Source organism: Budorcas taxicolor, chromosome X (genome assembly GCF_023091745.1).
Source record: "Budorcas taxicolor isolate Tak-1 chromosome X, Takin1.1, whole genome shotgun sequence".
NCBI lineage: Eukaryota > Metazoa > Chordata > Mammalia > Artiodactyla > Bovidae > Budorcas > Budorcas taxicolor.
In genome coordinates, this window is record NC_068935.1 from 120348891 (window position 1) to 120369238 (window position 20348).

The 20348-nt window shown below is 43.2% G+C and overlaps 1 protein-coding gene across 2 annotated transcripts in view; it reads right to left on the minus strand.

The window, feature by feature from the left end:
- The window catches only part of PDK3 (pyruvate dehydrogenase kinase 3), a 78758-nt gene extending 59058 nt beyond the window's left edge, over positions 1 to 19700 (minus strand). For both annotated transcript variants that reach the window (XM_052663025.1, XM_052663023.1), the window contains exon 1: positions 19493 to 19700. In XM_052663025.1, coding sequence (XP_052518985.1) covers positions 19493 to 19598 — 106 coding nt within the window. In that variant the 5' untranslated portion in view covers positions 19599 to 19700. The remainder of the gene's footprint in view (positions 1 to 19492) is intronic.
- Positions 19701 to 20348: the final 648 nt, after the last annotated feature.

Here is a 20348-nt window from a genome sequence, read left to right on the forward strand (position 1 = left end):
AGCATGTGAGATGAGTGCAACTGTGGTAGTTTGAGCACTCTTTGGCATTGCCTTTCTTCGGGATTAGAATGAAAACTGACCTTTTCCAGTCCTGTGGCCACTGCTGAATTTTCCAAATTTGCTGGCATATTGAGTGCAGCACTTTCACAGCATCATCTTTCAGGATTTGAAATAGCTCAACTGGAATTCCATCACCTCCACTAGCTTTGTTCGTAGTGATGCTTCCTAAGGCCCACTTGACTTCACATTCAAGGTGAAAGAGAAGAGTGAAAAAGCTGGCTTAAAACTCAACATTCAAAAAACTAAGATCATAGCATCCGGTCCCATCACTTCATGGCAAATAAGAAAGTGGAAACACTAACAGATTTCATTTTCCTGCGCTCCAAAATCACTGCCCACGGTGACTGGAACAATGAAATTAAAAGATGCTTGCTCCTTGGAAGAAAAGCTATGACAAACCTGACAACATATTAAAAATGAGAGACATCACTTGGCCGACAAAGGTCCATCTAGTCAAAGCTATGGTTTTTCCAGTAGTCATGTATGGATGTGAGAGTTGAACCATAAAGAAGGCTGAGCACCAAAGAACTGCCTTTGAACTGTGGTGTTGGAGAAGACTCTTGAGAGTCCCTTGGACAACAAGGAGATCAAACCAGTCAATCCTAAAGGGAATCAACCCTGAATATATTCATTAGAAGGACTGATGCTGAAGCTCCAATCCTTTGGCCACCTGATGCGAAGAGCTGACTCACTGGAAAAGACCCTGATGCTGGGAAACACTGAGGGCAGGAGGAGAAGGGAATGACAGAGGATGAGATGGTTGGATGGAATCACTGACTTCAATGGACATGAGCCTGAGCAACCTCAGGGAAAAGGACAGGGAAGCCTGGCATGCTAAAGTTCATGGGGTTGCAAAGATTCAGACACGACTTAGTGACTGAACAACAACAACGTTAAAATGGGTAAAATATATATTTTCAAAATAATATTTCAGGGGAATCTTTTTTGTTTTTCTTCAGTTGTATTTATAAGATTTCAATCTGTTGAAAACACTGAATTTTAAGATAGGTAATTTATTTTAGAACTTACCAGAGCTATAAGCAATGATTAACTGAACACTCCTTCCAAAGAAACAGTGGAGAGCTACCAAATGATTGTAAATATCCTTCAAAAGAATCCCTCCCCACTCATTCTAGCTTTATTTATACTTTGGGCTTCCCAGGTGGCGCTAGTGGTAAAGAATCTGCCTGAAAATGCAGGAAACACAAGAGACACAGGTTCGATCCCTGGATCGGGAAGATATCCTGCAGTAGGAAATTCTTGCCTGGAACATTCCATGGACAGAGGAGCCTGGCGGGCTACAGTCCATGGGGTCACAAAGAGCCAGACCATCTGACTGAGCACACACACCCACTTTGAAAATGTCTGTTTCACTCCATGTCCAAAAGTATTATTTCACTGCCTGGGAAGTTTAAGTTTTCCTTTGGGAAAACATACTCCTGAATTTCAAGAGATCAAGATAGGTAGTGGGTTTGAGATCTACCAAACTTGAGGCTGAGTCCACTCTAGGCTGGACCATTTGGGTTATTATTACTAACAGCAAGCCGGAAACTTCAGAGCAAAAGAGTCTAAGATCAGGCATTTCACACACCCCTCATTCCCTACCAGACTCAATGCCCCAACAACAGCCAAGTGAAAGTAAAGGCGCTCAGTCATGTCCGACTCTTTGCAACCCCATGGACTAGACAGTCTATGAACTTCTCCAGGCCAGAATACTGGAGTGGGTAGCCTTTCCCTATTCCAGAGGATCTTCCTAACCCAGGAATTGAACTCTGGTCTCCCGCATTGCAGGCGGATTCTTTACCATCTGAGCCACACAATAGCCAGCTATCATACTATTCCTCTCAGCCCAATGTCTATTTTATTATGCTCACAGATGCTGTGGGTCAGGAATTCAGAAAGGACACAGGAGGTATGGCTGCTCTGGAACCTCAGCTGGGAAAACTGAAACATTGGGGGAGTGACTGGACTGTTGGGAGCTGAAAGCATCTGAAGGCTTCCCGCTCACAAGGCTTCAGTCGACTACTTGCAGACTGAGACTGCCCACTGGAGCATCTTCTGGTGGCCCCTCCAAGGGCCTCCTCACAGTATGGCGGCCTTGGGCTAGCTGGATTCTGGGATGGCTTCAATAAAAAAGGCAGAGGCTGCATGGCCTTTTATGACCCAGCCACAGAAGTCACACTGCTAGTCCCCTTCTGTCACACTCAAATGGTCTAAGCAGCCATAGCTTGCCCAGGCTCCAGGGATAGGAGACCAGACCTCCTCTCCCGACTGCCGCCCACTTGGCGGAAGGCTGGCAAGGGCACATCATAGAACAGCATCGTCATGGCCATCTTTGTACAGTGCCATCTGTCCTCTAAGATGTTCATCAACAGGTATAGAAGATGATTTATTTCTCAAATTACACTTCAAAGCACTCTTCTACTACCTGAATTTGTTTTCTTTGGAGTCATTTTTGGGCCATTTATTTTAGTTTCTCTCGCTGTGGGCTCTCCTCAGATGGCAGGTAGCCCTTGCTTACTCAGTGAGGCAGCCTAATGACTAAGGAAGCACCCCAAAAGCCTCATGGATTACATAGGTCTTTTTGGTGGGGTCCTAACACCATACCAGCTTCCCTTATTCACCTTAAACAGTTCATTCATCGTCTTTAGAGAAAAATCCTCTTTTCACCCTTCACTTTGCCTAGGTGTAGCTGCCTGCCTACTAACATTCTCATGGTCAGGTTGGAAGGTAACCCTTCGTTTTTCATACTTATGGTTCATTCTCCAGTTTTCATTCAGCCAGCTCTACCTGTTACTCCCACCCTGTATCCCTGGTGCTGCCTTACTAAGGTAGGAGCCCCTCTGGAGGCTGCAGTGCCTCCTGAGTGTGCTCTAGACCCCAGCTATCCAATATAGGAGTCATGAGCCATTAGGGAAAACGTGAATATTCAATTACGTTATAATATCAATGATAAATTCCCCAAGTGTGATCACTGTGTCATGGATATTAGGAGAACACTTTTTATACTTATATTAGGTTGCTGCAAACGTAATTGCGATTTCGGATTGTGAATTTAAATCATTATAATTAGGCTCAAACACACCTTTATTAATCAAAATAGGAACCACTACAATCAACACATTTTTGCCAATGAGGAATAAGTTCATTTATTCCTGTAGCATAAAAATCCATGCATTTTCTGCCTCCTGCTGGTTGTGGAAGCATTTTCCCTGCAAAAAGTTGTCAAGATGCTTGAAGTGGTAGTCGGTTGGTGAGTGGTCACGTGAATATGGCAAACGAGGCAAAACTTCATAGACCAATTTGTTCAACCTTTGAAGTGTTGACTGTGTGACATGGGCATTATTGTGGAGAAGAACTAGGCCCTTTCATCTCATTGATTTGTTGAGCATACTTCTCAGATATAATGGTTTCACTGGGATTCAAAAAGCTCTAGTGGATCAGACTGGCAGCAGACCACCAAACAGTGACCCATGACCTTTTTTTGGGAGCAAGTTTGGCTTTGGGAAGTGCTTTGGCGCCTATTCTAGGTACAACCACTGAGTTGATCATGGCCAGTTGTAGTATAAAATCCAGTTTTCATCACACATCACAATCTGATTCAGAAATAGTTCACTGTTGTGAAGAGTAAGTTAAGACAATACTTCAAAATGACAATATTTTTGATCCGTGGTCAGCTCATGAGGCACCCACTTATCAAGCTTTTCCACTTTTCCAATTTGCTTTAAATGTCAAACGACTGTAGAATGGTCGATGTTGAGTTCTTCGGCAACTTCTCACATAGTTGTAAGAGGATAAGCTTCAGTGATGGCTCTCAATTGGTCGTTGTCAACTGCCAATGGCCAGTCACTACGCTCCTCATCTTCAAGGCTCTCATCTCCTTTGCAAAACTTCTTGAACCACCATCGCACTGTATGTTCATTAGCAGTTCCTGGGCCAAATGCATTGTTGATGTTGCGAGTTATCTCTGTTGCTTTAATGACCCAAAAAATACAAACAACCCTATCCGAGAATGGGCAGAAGACCAAAACAAACATTTCTCCAAAGAAGACATACAGATGGCCAACAGACACATGAAAAGATGCTCAATATCGTTAATTATTAGAAAAACACAAATCAAAACTACAATAAGGTACCACCTCACACGGGTCAGAATGGCTATCATTAAAAAGTCTACAAATAACAAATGCTGGAGAGAATGTGGAGAAAAGGGAACCCTCCTACACTGTTGGTGGGCATATAAGTTGGTGCAGCCACAGTGGAAAATAGTGTAGAGATTCCTCAGAAAACTAAAAATAAAATTACCATATGACCTAGCAATCCAAACAAAACTATAAATCAAAAAGATACATGCATCCCTATGTTCATAGTAGCACTATTCACTATAGCCAAGACATGGAAGCATCCTAAATGTCCACTGAAATATGAATGGATAACTAAGAAGTAATACACATATACAATGGAATGCTACTCAGCCATAAAAGAATGAAATAATGCCATTTGCAGCAACATGAATGCAACTAGAGATTATCATACCAAGTGAATTGAATCAGAAAGGTAAATACCATCTGATAGACATATGCGGAATCTGAAATATGACACAAATTAACCCATATCTGAAGCAGAAACAGACTCACATAGACAACAGATTGGTGTTTACCATGGGGGAGGGGGTTGGGGAAGGGATGAAGTAAGAGGTTGGGGTTAGCAGATACAACCTTTTATATATATAACAGAGGCTTTCCAGGTGGCACAGTGGTGAAGAAGCCGCCTGCCAATGCAGGAGACGTGGGTTTGATCCCTGGGTCAGAAAAATCCCCTGGAAGAAGGAAATGGCAACCCACTCCAGTATTCTTGCCTGGAAAATTCTATGGACAGACTACAGTCTGTCCTCTATGGAGGAGCCTGGCAGACTACAGTCCATGGGGTAGCAAAGAGTTGGACGTGACTGAGTGTTCATGCAAACAATAAGATCCTACTGTGTAGGTTAGGGAACTACACTCAGTGTCCTGTGATAAACCATAATGGAAAAGAATATGAAAAATGTGTGTGTATACAAACATATATAATTGAATCACTTCTGTACAGCAGGAATTAACACAACATTGTAAATCAACTATACTTCAGTTTAAAAATGAAAAAAGTTTTTAAGGAAAAAAGCAGTCATCTGAAAAAGGTCTTTCTATAATTAGAGCCATTCTACATTAAAAAAAAAAAAAACCCTACCAGAGCTATTGTATTCTTAAAAAAAAAAAAAAATCTCAAACAGAACGTGCTACTATATGCAGATCTTCCTAATGGGGTCTGAGGCCCATGCTACCTTCATGTAATGTTTTTGATGCTCTTGTAAGAAAGACAAGAGGGTGCAGGGTGATTGTGACGAGATTCTCAATTAAGGTAGGTGAGGGTTACTGGATCCTTCCCTGAAGGAGATCTGTGTTTGGCTGAGGGAAAGTGAGTAACATCAACTAGCACCTTGACCCTCTCTCTTTAAATATCTTGTTTGTTGGCTCTTAAAATATATGTGTCCTTGAACTTCCCAGGTGGCTCAGTGGTAAAGAATCTGCCTGCCAATGCAGGAGATGCAGGTTTGATCCCAGGGTCAGGAAGATTCCCCTGGAGAAGGGAATGGCAACCCACTCCAGTATTCTTGCCTGGAGAATTCCATGGACAGAGAAGCATGATGGGGTACAGTCCATAGGGTCACAAAGAGTTGGACACGACTGAGACTGAGTGCACACACACACACGAACAGATTAGTGAGAAACCTGCCCTTCTCTATGTCAGAAGGTCAAACCAAATTATACGTACATTTCACCACAGGGCCACAATTTCTGCCCTTGGCTTGGGCAATCCCTTTTCCATCAGCCCTCGTCACTCAGTTCTATGTCCCATGGATTTCAGGATTCCTCAGCATAATACCTGGCACATTGCAGGTGTTTACTATTTCCTGATGAGCACTGAAAATTCAAATACCTAGTAAGTTTCAGTATAAACTTACAATAGCAAGTAAAATTCAGGGGTTCAAGATAACATTTGCTGGTAATGGTTAATTCCTTTAATAGATCATTTCATTCTATATATCTGCTTGAGAGTATTCCAATCTTTATAGTTAGGGGAAGAGCCAGAAGGTAGACAGGAAGGTGATAATAAAGTAGCAGTATGGTGTGTCGGGCCAGAGGGACATTTTGAGAATGACTTCACAAATAAAGTGCCTGGAGTATGTGAGCAACAATCATAGCCAAAGCCACCACCCAGATTCACATCATTTTAATTCCAGAAGCAGGGTGGGTAGGGGTTAGGATCTAGTCCTAACGGTGGATGGTGAGTTAACAGAATGTCTTGTTGTCATGGAAGCAGGAACAGTTAAGTCAAGGTCACAATGTACTCATCATTGAGGTTAACTGAGGCAAAACCTTAAGTTAACCATTACAGTGAGTGAAGAAGCTTCAAAGCCAGTCACGCTAAAAGCACTATGTTTCTTGGAAAATGATTAGTTTACAGAGCTGGGACCTTCAGCCAACAAACTTGAAGATAATTAACATTGGAGGTTAAGCGCTCCCTTCGCAGGAAGCTGGTTTCATCCAGGAAACACTGTGTCACTAACTTCCCACAACAAAAGCAGAGCCAACATCTACTGAGCACCAACCATGAGCCATGCACTGTGGGGCATTTTTTCAAGTTCACGGGTGCAACAGGCCTATGGTTCAATGCTATCATTTCCATTTTATAGAAAAGGACACTGAAGTTTATGTAGTGGGATTAAGTGATTTGTCCAAGCTCACACTGGTAGGCAATGGAAATCAAGCTTTGAGTACAAGTCCACACAGACCAGTTATGGTATTTCCAGAGAGAAACAACAGGCATACTAACAAGGGTGGGTCCTTTGAATAAGTAAATAAAGTAAATGAAGTGTAAGTAAGTGAAGGAGGTAGCAATCTGATGGCTCCAAAGTGATAACACTAGACAAACATGAGATTACACAATTTCCTGATTGTTTAAGCAGAACAAATTTAGACAAAACTCCAGGATTGCTAATAGAGACTGTTTGCTAGAAAGGACTGCACTGGGGTAACAGTACATTAGGTAGGAAAAAATGGTATGTTTAAAAGCTCAATCTACCTGAATTTTAACTGTGGTTTTACTCCTAATTTTGCTTAGGTAAGATACTTAAATCATCTACGCTTCAGTGTCTTTCTTCAAAAGAGGGAAACATCTGTTTCACCTAGATGGAACTGTAGCTCCATATGTCTACTACTGTGTCTGGTCAAAAGTGGTACGCAAAGGTAAGTTCCCTTGCCTCCTAGAAAGAATAATTTCTGGCTCCCTCTGGAAGAAACAGCCAAGATGTTAGGTCAACAAGTAGCTAGCGCTGCGGGCAGCCTCCTCATTACCCGGTGCACCGCCTTTCTTGTGTGTAAAACTGGGGATGTTGGACAGGGGATCTCTAAGCTCAAGCTCCCACTGAATCAATCTACAGGGATAAGATTTTCATTTAGACACCTTACAATTATTTATCCTGCACCAATCCTGCCCAATGTACAATCTGGGACAACTCTGGAGAGAGCATTGCTAGGAATGAGTAGCCAAGAAAAGGAGCTAGAAATCAAGAAAAAGAGTACATACATAATTTACATTTGTTTTCCACAAAAATACACACACACACACACACAAAGAAACAAAGCCTCCAACGATGCTTTGGATAAAGGACAATTAGGTTAGGGGCTTCCCTAGGGGTCCAGTGGTTAAGAATCCACCTTGCAATGCAAGGGATACTGGTTCAATCCCTGGTCCGGGAAGATCTCACGTGCCACAGAGGAACTAAGACCATGCGCCACATCTACTGAGCCTGCGCTCTAGAGCCCAGGAGCCACGACTACTGAATCCCATGCGCCTAGAGCCTGTGCTCCACAGCAAGAGAAGACACTGCAATGAGAAGCCCGCACACACAACAGAGAGTTGCCCCCACAACCAGAGAAAAGCCTACGCAAAGCAACAGAAACCTGCTGAAGTGAAAAAAGAAAACAATCTTAAAAAAAAAAAGGACACCTGGGTTAACACTTCACATATACTCAGAAACCATCGCTATTACACAAACCTCCAAGGAAGAGGTAGAGACAGCATGCCACAAACTCATGGTATGCAAACATTCTGGCTACCTCATATATACTGACGTCTTTGTCCCAACTTCTCATTCATTTAGAAGCCCTTCAAAGGCAGCAACTATACCTCAATGATTCTGCAACGCTTCTCACTTTCCACTTCATTCTGAATCCAGAAAGTCTGACAAATACTGATGGACTTCTGGGAATTCCCTGGTGGTTCAATGGTTAGGACTCGGTGCTTTCACTGCCAGGGCCCAGGCTCAATGCCCGGGAACTAAGATCCCACAAGTCGCATGGCATGGTCAAAAAAAAAAAGTTGATGGACTCCTAAACATCTGAAGTGTTAACCTTTAGCATCTCAAAGACTTTATCGCTTAGTGTTTCAGAGCTCTTGGGCGAAAATTTTAACAGATCAAACAAACTTCTTAACACTGGAAGCACATTATAGTCACCAGTAAGTAAAAAGTACCAGCACCTAGATCCTACTCACAGAGACTAATTGGCATCTACAGGGTTTTTTTTTGGTGGTGGGGGGGGGGGGGCGGGCAGATGGCACTGGTTTTAGGAGTTCCCCAGATAATTCTCAGGAGTGCTCAGGGCTGAGATTCACTGACCAGCATCTAATCCCAGAAAATTCAACAGCAGGATAAACCAAAGACCTCCTCAGGCTAAGACAGTGGCTGAGCATCCCCAAATTTTTCACTGACCCATCTATTTTTAGTCTCTATTTTCCTGTTTGAGTTTTGTTTCAGCCTCCTAGGAAACTGACCACATTGGGGCACATGACAGGACCAATACAGGAACGTTAATATAGCAAAACTTTCTGCTTAATGCTTTTTACTTCATCTCAGAAGCAAGAGGAAAAATTAACCAACTGTATACAAAGTACACAGTCACGTATTAAGGAATATCTGCTACCACGCTTGAGGAAACAAAACACTGTACTCTTCTAGGACAGATTCAAGGGTAGGGTCGGGTAAACCCTGAGTCTGCTCTGGCCAACGAAAATGTAGCAATTCGCTGGGGAAAGATGCGCATGTTACACAGCACTTGGGATACTTAACTTCATGCCTTGAGAAAATGTTAAAAGAGATACATAGCGATTTATTCCCAAGAGTGACAACTATTCTACACTGACCTTCATGCCCTAGTAAGAAAGAAACATTGACACGACTCAAATGATGGAGTGGAATCAGAGGTCAAGTCTAAAAATGAAAAAGTCCCAACTACTTGGGTGATGCTTAGGGAAATAATCTACCGAGTTAGAACCCCAAATATTCAATCACAAGGAATATAAACATCGACCTGTGTAACAGATGACAAATAGCTTACTGTGGTTTTTGTGCTATTTATTATAGCAGAAAGAATCATCTCCGACAGGATGAGACACTGACTGGGAAAGGAGGTATCCTCAAGGGATATGAAGGAAATCAAACCCAGCTCTGCCACAAATATGGTGAAATGGGCTCCCTAAAGATGCTTGCAGGCTAGCTTCAATGAATGCCAAGTACCCATTCACAGTTTCCTTAGCACATTTTCTCTAAGTTAGCTAATTTACCAAAAAGAATTAAGTGGGCAAGAACAGCAAGAATCTTAGGTAATAGAAAAGGAGCTGCCATCACCAAATTTTACCAGAAATTACAAGGCAAAAGTTAGCATATGATATTTAGCTGAAATCAGCAAGTTCTCCTTTTGGAGAGAATTTACCTACTCTGTGACAAAACAGCAACAAGAGAGAAAGATACAGGGTCTTGATCATTGCTGCTGTGCAAATGAACAGCAGAACTGAGTAAGAGAGTTGATGCAAACTTCCCAGCAGAGATGGCAATGAATTCCAGGGGGATTTAGTAACAATTTACATACTGCTCTAGGTGATAAATCTGACCATGATAAAAGCATTGTAAATGATTGAGTATATTAAAACTCAGACTGTGCACTAAATAAAAAGGAAACATATTCATTGTCAACATATGTAAATAGATGGGCAAAAGCTGTAAGCCTATGGCATACAAAATGGATAAAGAATTAGAGATGATATTCTTCTCACAAGCCTTTAATTGTATACTTATCATTACTTTATTAAAGAAGAGAGTGCAATAGGAAACAATAGTTACACAGAACAATAGCTTACTGTGCAAAGTAGACACAGGGAGTTCACACAAATGATTAAAACTACAGAGCCCGGACAGACTTTATTTTTCTGGGCTCCAAAATCACTGCAGATGGTGACTGCAGCCATGAAGTTAAAAGATGCTTGCTCCTTGGAAGAAAAGTTATGACCAACCTAGACAGCATATCGACAAGCAGAGACGTTACTTTGCCAACAAAGGTCCACCTAGTCAAAGCTATAGTTTCTCCAGGAGTCACGTATGAATGTGAGAGTTGGACTATAAAGAAAGCTGAGCGCCAAAGAACTGATGCTTTTGAACTGTGGTGTTGGAGTAGACTCTTGAGAGTCTCTTGGACTGCAAGGAGATCCAACCAGTCCATCCTAAAGGAAATCAGTCCTAATATTCATTGGAAGGACTGATGCTGAAGCTGAAACTCCAATACTTTGTTTGGCCACCTGATGCAAAGAACTGACTCATTTGAAAAGACTGGGATGCTGGGAAAGATTGAAGCCAAGAGAAGGGGATGACAGAGGATGAGATGGTTGGATGGCATCACCAATTCAATGGACATGAGTCTGAGTAAACTCCGGGAGTTGGTGATGGACAGGGAGGCCTGGCATGCTGCAGTCCATGGGGTCGCAAAGAGTTGGCCACAACTGAGTGACTGAACTGAACCAGAGCCCGGTGAATAAACGGTCAAGGGCACTTTACACACTTCAAAATGAACAAAATAAACCCACAAGGGAAAAAAAAATAAAACTTTTAGCTTCTATGTTACCTATTACACAGTCATAAAACCTCATTTTGGGAGGGCTGCGGAGAAACCAGTACACTTCAACTCTGGGGACAGCCCTATAGATTAAAGCTCTATAACCCCTCAAAGCCTTCCACGTGGTAATTGCACACAGGGGCACAGATCCTAGAGCTAAGCCATCGATCACCTGGACGAACCTTAGCTATCCCAAAAGTCACCCTCCAGATAGCCAAGACTGAAGCGACTTAGCAGCAGCAGCAAGCAGGACAAACAGAGCTTTGTCATTTAAATGCAAAATAAGAGCAATCACAGCACACTTCTTTAACAGGGAGCCAAACTATCTTAGAGGTTGCAAACTTTCTGTAAAGGGCCAGAAGGTAAACAGTTTGGCTTTGGGGGCCAGTCTCCATGGCAACTACTCAACTGTGCTGCTGCAGAGGTTCAGAAGCCACATGTGCTATGTAATGAATGGACATGGCTGTGGTCCAATAAAGCTTTATTTACAAAAACAGGTGTTGCCAAAACCTAGAGCATGTACAACATAAAGACCAAACCCTAATGGGAACTATGGACTTTGGGGGATAATGATGGATCAGTGTTGGTTCATCAGTCGTAACAAACGGCCCACACACCATGGTGCAGGATGTTGATGGTGGAGGACATTTTATTTGTGGAGGTGGGTATGGGAGTTCCCTCTACTTTCTGCCCATTTTGCTGTGAACCTAAAACTACTCTTAAAAATGAAGTCTATTAACTGTAAGGCAAAAACAGGTAGCTGGCCCTTAAGACTATAGCATTCCAAGGAAACAAAAAAAAGGATTTGCCCAATTCTGGAATCAGATAATCATGGAAGCAAAATATCAGTAACAGAACACACACAAAATGAAAAGGAAAAATGGTGGTATTTTCTGCTTCCATCCAGTAATAAGACCAAGGTTTCCCAAATCTTGCCAACAACCCGATCAATTTCCCGAAGTTTAATGGGAGGAAAGCACTCAGTCATCTGTAGGTCGGTATTGTGACCTGTCCCCCCTTCGGAAGCATACCTAATTGCCAAGACAACAATCAGAGCCGGAACTACACCTGAAGTGCTCAGAGTCTCATAAACCATGTTGAAATCCAGTCATATCAGATCTTTAGGGCCCAAAAGGTCAATCCGTCCTTTAAATTTAAATATTGACCAACATGCATTAAGCCACATTAGATATCTGTCCCCAAAATGGAATTGTTCCCTTCCCCTTTCAATTCTGAATCATTGGCTTTCGTCTCTAAACAGGTGAGTCGAATTCTTGGCAATGCCTTAGAGCAGAATAGCCTGACTGCCGACAGAAAACCAGGGACAAATCCATTCTTCTCCCCAGTAGTAATCAGGCTTTAAGAAGTATGACTTTACAAACCCAAGGCTTTTCAAAGAGCAGTCTTTGGAAGCAAAGTCAACTTCTCAGTGGGCACTGGAACCTTAAAATACCTTCTCAAGGAAAAGAGAAGGCAGCTGGGCTTTCGAACCTCAAAAAGAGTCCAACAGGGAAACTGGCTGCTGCCTCCTAATAAATAAAGGCTCCAAGGTTCGCAGAACCAGTGTTAATTATGGTAGAAATCTTTTCTGTGGAAAGGCAGAGTTGTCAGACAACCTCTCTTCTGGCGGCTTTATTTCAGAGATGCTATATTTAAACGTGGGGACCTTACAGAAGTTTGCACTTATATAACCACTGACTAAATTAAAGCGACATAATGTTTAATAACCTTTAGATGAAGTCAGTAATCACCACTTACAGAGCGCCCACTCAGGGTAGAAAGCAAACAGCTGAGGTTGAGAGAGGTTACGGAGAAGAGGTGAGTGCCCACCCTCCACAGAGAGACAGTTTAGAGTAAAATCAAGTAACAGAAGCAAATATCTTTAACACAAGTGTGGCTGTGCAAAAGACAAGGGCAAAGGAACTGGAAAATACAACAGATGGTCTGTAGAGAGAGGATCAGAGTGATTAATGAAGGAACCAGAAGAGGACAGGGTAAAGCTGAAAGATGAAAAGCATGTCCAGATGAAAATGTGAATCATTTCTGATAAACACATTTGAGATTCAGAAAGTTCTACCTTTAAGTTATGTTGCACAGTCCAAGTTCTCCTTTTCTTACATCACCAAGAGAACTTTTAACTCATAACAACCACTTAATAGGAAGACCTCGGGCTTCTGCAAATATCACAAAGAACCACCATAACATGAACGGCCATTTAAAGACAGTTAATTGGTCCAAAATTCCTGACAGTAACAGATATATAGGGGGAAAAGAGAGTAAAAGTTGTACTGAGATATAAAATCAATAAATGTTTATTCTGAACATTAAAATGTAATATTTCTATTATTCTTAATAAGGAATTAATACATACAGTCTGAAGCCTCATTGTCCAATAGAAATACGTGAGCCACACGTCATTTTAAACTTCACATAAAAAGAAACAGGTGAGATTTATTTAATGCAAATACTCCCAAAATTACCATTTCAACATGGAACCAATACAAAAACATATTGAGATATTTTACTATTTTTATATTGTCTTTGAAATCCAGTACCTTATACTTAGATCTCAATTCACAGGCTAAATTTCTATCAAAAATAATTGGCCTACAATTAGATTTCATCAAATTTACAGTTCAGGTAGATTCACATATTTAAACTGTTCTAAACATACTTAAAAGTTTTCCAATTAACTGAATCAAGTTTAAACTTAAATCAACTCAGTCTCCCCGTTTCAGTCACATCAGCCACATCTCAAGAGCTCAGTAGGTTCAAGTGGCTGGTGGCGACAGAACTGGACAGAAAAGGCCGAAATACAGAAAGATAATCCCTGTTGTCAAAAATTCAAACCTAATCACTAAGAAACACAAAAAACCAAAGCAAAATGTATAACATGGTATAAAAATGAAGGGATTAAAGACAGAAAATGAAAGGAAATTATAGATGTTTATCATTACACATAACAGATCCGTCATATCAACAAATATAACTGGTTAAACTTAGCCACATAAAGAAAAGGTCTGGCTCACAAAGCAAAACCCAACTTTAAGTTTTCAAGACAATATTTAAAACAAAGTAATTCAGACAGTTTCAAGAAGAAAATTAAAACAAGGAAAAAAAGGCTCCAGATCTCAATGTTAAACAAGGTTGAATATTTAAGGCCAAAAAGACTGAACTAGTAAAAGGGTAGCACTCTGTATCCTAAAGGGTGCATCTTGCAGTGGCAGTTAAGGATATCTATGCAGCAAATGTAACATTAACAGACACAAAGCAAAAATCATAGGCAATGTGTGGAGAAACAGAACTAGGAGACTCGAACCTCTCTTAGCCCATGACAGGCCCAGTAAATTAAAAAAAAACAAAAGTTATAGAAAATTCAAATAAGATAACTAATACAGCAGATTTGATACATCAGACCCTGTAACCTGAGAAGAGAACACAACCTTATTTTCGCTTCCCAAGGAACAATGACACGAAATGAGCCCTGACTGGACTACAAAACAAACATCAAGAAATTAAAGAAATAATGATTCAGATAGCATTCTCTGATCACAACACAACAAAACTAAACATCAACAAAATGAGAATACAAGGTACATTTACACTGGAAATTTAATAACTCTTAGTTAAGAATAAAACGAAGATGAAGAGCTGGGGGGAAAAAGGATCAAATACTATACATATCAGCTGCTAAAGCAAAGTTCAGAGGCATGCTTGTCACCTTAAATACTGAAGTAAATAACAAAGAAATGAATTTTCCCATTCAAAAAGAAAAAAAATAACAACACTGCGCAGATCAGGGGGGATTAATAAAGCCAAAGTAGACATTAATGAACTGGAAAACAAAAGTCATAAAGCTAAGAACTGAATCCAATCATAAATCAACAACTAATCTCACCAAGAAAGAGGGGAGGGGGGAGAATATAGAAGGAATAAAAAAGGGGAACAGCCACAGAGAAAACTAAGACTAAGAGACTACTATCTCAGCTATGCAAACTGACTTTAAAACCTTGATGACTAGTATAATTTCCTAGAGAAATATATCAAAATGGACTCTAGCAGAGACATAAAATCTATACAGATCAATACCACAGGCTAGAGAAACCTGTCGAAGAGCAATAGTTCCCAAGACACACTAGATTTAAAAGGTTCTGTAGGTGGATCCTACCAAATCTTTAAAGAACAGATAGTTCAAAGGATAAACTATGATCTCAGGGCAGAAAAACACTTTCTCCTGAAACAAGCATGACACTGACAAGAAAATCTAATAGACTGCACATACACACAACACCCAGAGCCACACAGCACGTGGAGATCAATATAATGAACGCAGGAATTCATCATACTATTCTCTCTAGTTCTGTGTATGCTTAAAATTTTCTGTAATAAAAAACTAATGTTTTACTCGATAAAAATACTGAATCATTATGCTGTACACCTGAAACTAATCTTATAAATCAACTACTCTTCAACTTAAAAGTTTTCTTTACTCAAATAGAAAATAATTCTATCGAGATACCCTTCTTCACTTATCAAAAGTTTGACAACCATGTGGTAGAACTGTAGGAAGACAGGTACTCACAGAAACTTCCAGTGAGAGGAAAAACAGACAACCTTGATACGGAAGGCAATTTAACAATATTTATCCAAATTTCAAGGCTTCCCTGGTGGCTCAGATGGTAAAGAGTCTGCCTGCAATGCAGGAGACCCAGTGATCCAAATTGCAAATGCACATAGCCTTTGATGTAGAAATTCCATTTTGAGGAATCTGTCCTATACAAATACTCACACATGCATGACATGGTGAATGCGATAATTCACTGTAGCATGGGTTGTCATAGCAAAGACTGGAAACAACTTGCTAGCCATCAACGGGGAGCTGGCTAATGAATATAGTACATCATACAAACTCTCAGATGCCATAAAAAGAAAAAGGAAGTTCTGTAGTTATAGATATGGAAAGTTGTCTGAGGAATTAAGTGTAAAAAGCAAGGTAGAGACAAAAGTATTACGAGTTGCCAGTTATGTTAAAATGGGAAGGCAAGTGGACGAAAGTTGGAAGCTGACTTTTCTATGTCGTTTTGTACCTTCTGAATCTGGAACCATGTAACTATAATCTCAGACCAAAAAGAACCTTTTTTTTTTAATCACACCCTTTGGAATTGCACTATTGCAATTATAAACTCATAATCCATTTATAACACCTGCTATTCTTGTGACAGTTGCTAACTGTGTGAAAGGCCATGTTTTAAGTCAAGATTGAGCTCAAAAGGCATAGAGAAATAAGTCCCACAGATGAAAGGGGGACAACTCCAAATCCAGAAGATCATCTTAACTGGTGGTTCTCAACCCTGGTGATGCTGAAGAACCACCCAAAATGCCAATGCTCTATACCCCACCCTCTCAGAACATTTATAGTAAAGTTTGGGGGATGGGGCCCAGGCATGAAAACCATGCCTCTAAATGCTTTATATAGCAGTGGTCTTCAACAGAGGGTGATTTACTTTGCTCCCCTGCAGGACATGGTGCTGTCTGGAAACATGTTGGCTGTCACAACTCAAGGGTGAAGGGAGTGGTGGGTGCTACTGGATCTCGTGGGTAGAGGCCTGGGAGGCCCAGAGTGCACAGGACAGAGCCTGCACCCGCCCCACCCCTAAAAATGTCAAGAGTGCTGAGACTGAGGAATCCTCCTTTCAAATAAAATCAGTGCTTCTGCAGTAACATGCAGTTTTAGCCTTCCTTCTTAAACAGGGAAGATCATCTCATTTATTAATGTGGATATATTCACATAATAAAGCTACTTCTATGCCCACAAAAACCACAATTTGTCAGTATGGTTGTCACAAATACTGTAAACGTGAGTATACCCTCTCTCCAGTCCCTGTCCAGGTATTCTAGTCAAAAACTCGGGTCCCATTTGTAAAGCAGCCGGGGAAAAGTCACGAAGTTCACCAAGTGGCAGCCTGTGGATCGACATGGTCCATCATCTGTTCTATTTGAGCCCTGCGTCTTTTAAAATATATTGAATTGGTGCCAATCAGCTTCCCTTTCTGGAGGCAGCACATATGGGGTGGGGGCAGGGAGATTGCCACAGTCCCCCCACCCCAAGCTGACTACTCCCCACCCGGGGCCTTTTAGCATTTGAGGTGGCCCTCCCCTGCCGTGGGCTCCAATCACTCTGGGCCATAAAAGCCTCTTAACTCTTGTGCCTTCTCTCCTTAAAAATACCCCCACACCCCTTCTAAATTCTCAAACTCCCACATCACTTGCCAAAATCAGACTGCTATCCAGAGCTGGAAGAACCAAGAGAATGGTAGAAGTTGAAATGGCCTCTTTGTGTGACAACTGTCTACTGTTGTCATTAAAGATAGGCTGCCTGCCACCTGATTCATCTCTGGGCATTACAAAGGAGGCCTGAGTTTCTAGCAAATTCCACCACAATTTTATATATATAGCACTTCTGTGAGCTTCCTTATAAGGAAAAGACTTCAGTTAGTAAGTTTCTTTCATTATCCGAGATTAGAGTACCCCTCCACTACTCCCCAAATAGGTCAGAAGCTTTAAATGGGAAATACCTATCGGAAGATTTGGTAATTTCTTTGTAAAAAGCTCATCCCTCTTCCTTTGAAATTAGGATCACACAGTTTTGGAGCTGTGCTTTAGAGATGACCTTATACAACCCACATGTGTTCTTGAGGAGGAAAATGAACTCCAGTGAGTTCAGTCCCTCAGCCAAGGCCAGGCTCTGGAGTCACTGGCACAGCAAGAATTAGAACATTTCTTTCCAGATAATGGTCCCATGGGTTTTCCACAATAACACTATCCCCCACTGTGGTTTTCCTCCTCAAATAACATCTTTGCCAGAACACCTATTAATGTGGTAGATAGGAGCCGCTACAGAAATAAATCAACCGAAATGTCGCCAAGCTACCAGGGCTATCACTTCAACTTGGGAGAGTGGAAGGAGGGAACTAGGAGTCTCTGGATTCTTTTTATGTCTTTTATTGTGAATTAACCTGTCTCAGTTTACCCCACTGAAAAGTGGATACCTTCAGACTCTCTCTAAACCACACATTAGGGATGGAAACATGCTATTTATACCAACAGAGACACTTTGTTTTTAAACTTTGAAGGGGGCGGGGGCTCTGCCTGAAACCTCTAAACTTCTCACGAGTGACAGAGATGGTAAAGCAAAACTGATGAAAAGCTTCTGGGGGAGAAGATGCAAAGGTCCACCTATCACCGAATCCTGATTTCCGTCATCATTTGCTGGCAAACTGGTTTCTTAACATTTAATTTGGTCTCAACTAAAAAATTCCGCTCGTCCTGTCCCAACTGTGAACAACATCACATGGAGCTCTGGCTCTCCCCGAATGTGCTACCCACTCTGCACTTGGGTTTCTATGCCCACCTGACATCATCTCTTGACATTTACCTAAGATTCATTAAACGACCAGAGGCCCCGTTATTCTCCCTTGAGAGCTTAGAACATCTCTGCTACTCCATTTCCTTTCCCTTTCAGGATGCCGTGCTCTGACTCGATACCTGGCTGCGCACTTCGGTTTTATCATTTTCACGTGTTTCACAACCAGCTGCCCCGCATTCAGCAATTGGGAGTACTCCCGACGTGCTCGCACCGGCACCACTCTGGGGAAACGCGGTCCAGTTTTAACAGAACGTCGTGGACTCTGTTCCCATCTCAGCTAGGCCTCGGGCAGGTTGGGGGCAGGGTCTTCTGTACTCGCACCTCACTTCGTGGAAGCTGCCCACCAGCCCACCGCACAGGGGAGAAGCGAGGGGACGCAGGAGAGGCACGATGAAAGGTGTGGCACCCGACCCTGCTCTGGCGCCAGGAACCCACACGTCCGTTCTTCCCCAGCATCTAAGGCATTCGCAGCCCAGGCCTCCAACTGCTTTAACAGAACACCACCAAGACGGCAGTTCGAGTCCGGCCGCTCCGGCCACCTTAGGTGGTGCCTCAGAGCACCTTCGAGCAGAAAAGGAACGAAATGTCATTGCATAATTTATTCGACCGCAAGGTGTTTCTAAACAGGTCTTACCCAACGCAAAAAAAAAAAAAAAAAAAAACCAACTACCTAAACATAAAACCCTTGAAAAGCCACCCACATTCCGCTCCGAAGTTTTAACGGCCCGGAGGTCTGTGTCAAGCAGATTGGAAGCTAACGACGGCAGGTTTGGGAAGTCCCGCCGCCCGGGTTGATGCTCCTCAGACGCCGTTTCTGTGTCTCGGGGTGAGCCCCGGCGGGTGTGCGGGTGCCAGGCCCTACCCCTCCGTGCCCCCAAATCCGAGCCTCTGGGAGAGGCCCCGGAGCCCCGCCCGCGGTTCCCACGGACTTTGCCCGGAGGCCGCGGAGACCTGCGGCGGTGGGCCCGGAAGGTAGCGCCTCCCCACCCTGGGGTCGTGGGAACCGTGGCCCCGCACTTACCGAAGTCCAGGAACTGCTTGATGGAGAGCGGCGATGGCGAGAAGCGCGAGTAGCGCTCAATCTGCTTGGGCACCGGCTGCTTCAGCAGCAACCGGAACAGCCGCATCCTCGCCCCGACAGCGCAGAGACCAGCCGAGACGCTCAGGCGGCCGCAAGGACCGGTGCAGCTGAGCCGCGCGGATTGGGCACGTTAGCCAAGCGCGCACCCCGGCCTCCGCCTCCGCCTCCGCGCCGCTGGTGCAGCCTCCGCAGCACTAGCACCAGCAGCTCCCTGGCCGCGGCCGGTTGCCCGCGGCTTTCCCAGGCCCCGCCCACAGGGGCGGAGCCGGCCGCCGCACGTACGCGGGGCGCGCGGGGCGCGCGGGGCGCGCGGCCGCACGCGCTGGCTGCTGATTGGCCGCTGCCGCCCTGGCTTTCTGCCGCCCTGGCGCAGCCCGGCGCCGGTGCGTCCCTCCTTGCCTCCTGGGACCCAAACAAGCCCGGCAAGTGCAGCTGACCCGGGTCCCGTCCCGGGCTAGGTCCTCCGCGACTGAAAGGTGGCGGAGGTGCAGGGAGACTGGGAAGAGACCCGAAGCCCTCGCCCGGAATCCGATCCTACGCGCTGCTCAAGGCCCCTCTCTACCTAAGGCATCTCTTCCGGGAAACCCTCCCTGGATCAGCTGACTTTCACTTCAGGGTATTCGTTGCATCTTGATACGTTTTCATTTTCTGTTTACCACTTAATTAGAGAGGTTGCTTCATGCCCTCCACCACCATCGCCACCGTTGGGCAGAAACAAGCTCACCGGTTCGGATTCCTGCCTGCCCATCACCATTGGACGGAATTCATTATAACGTCATTGATTCTGTTCCGTGCT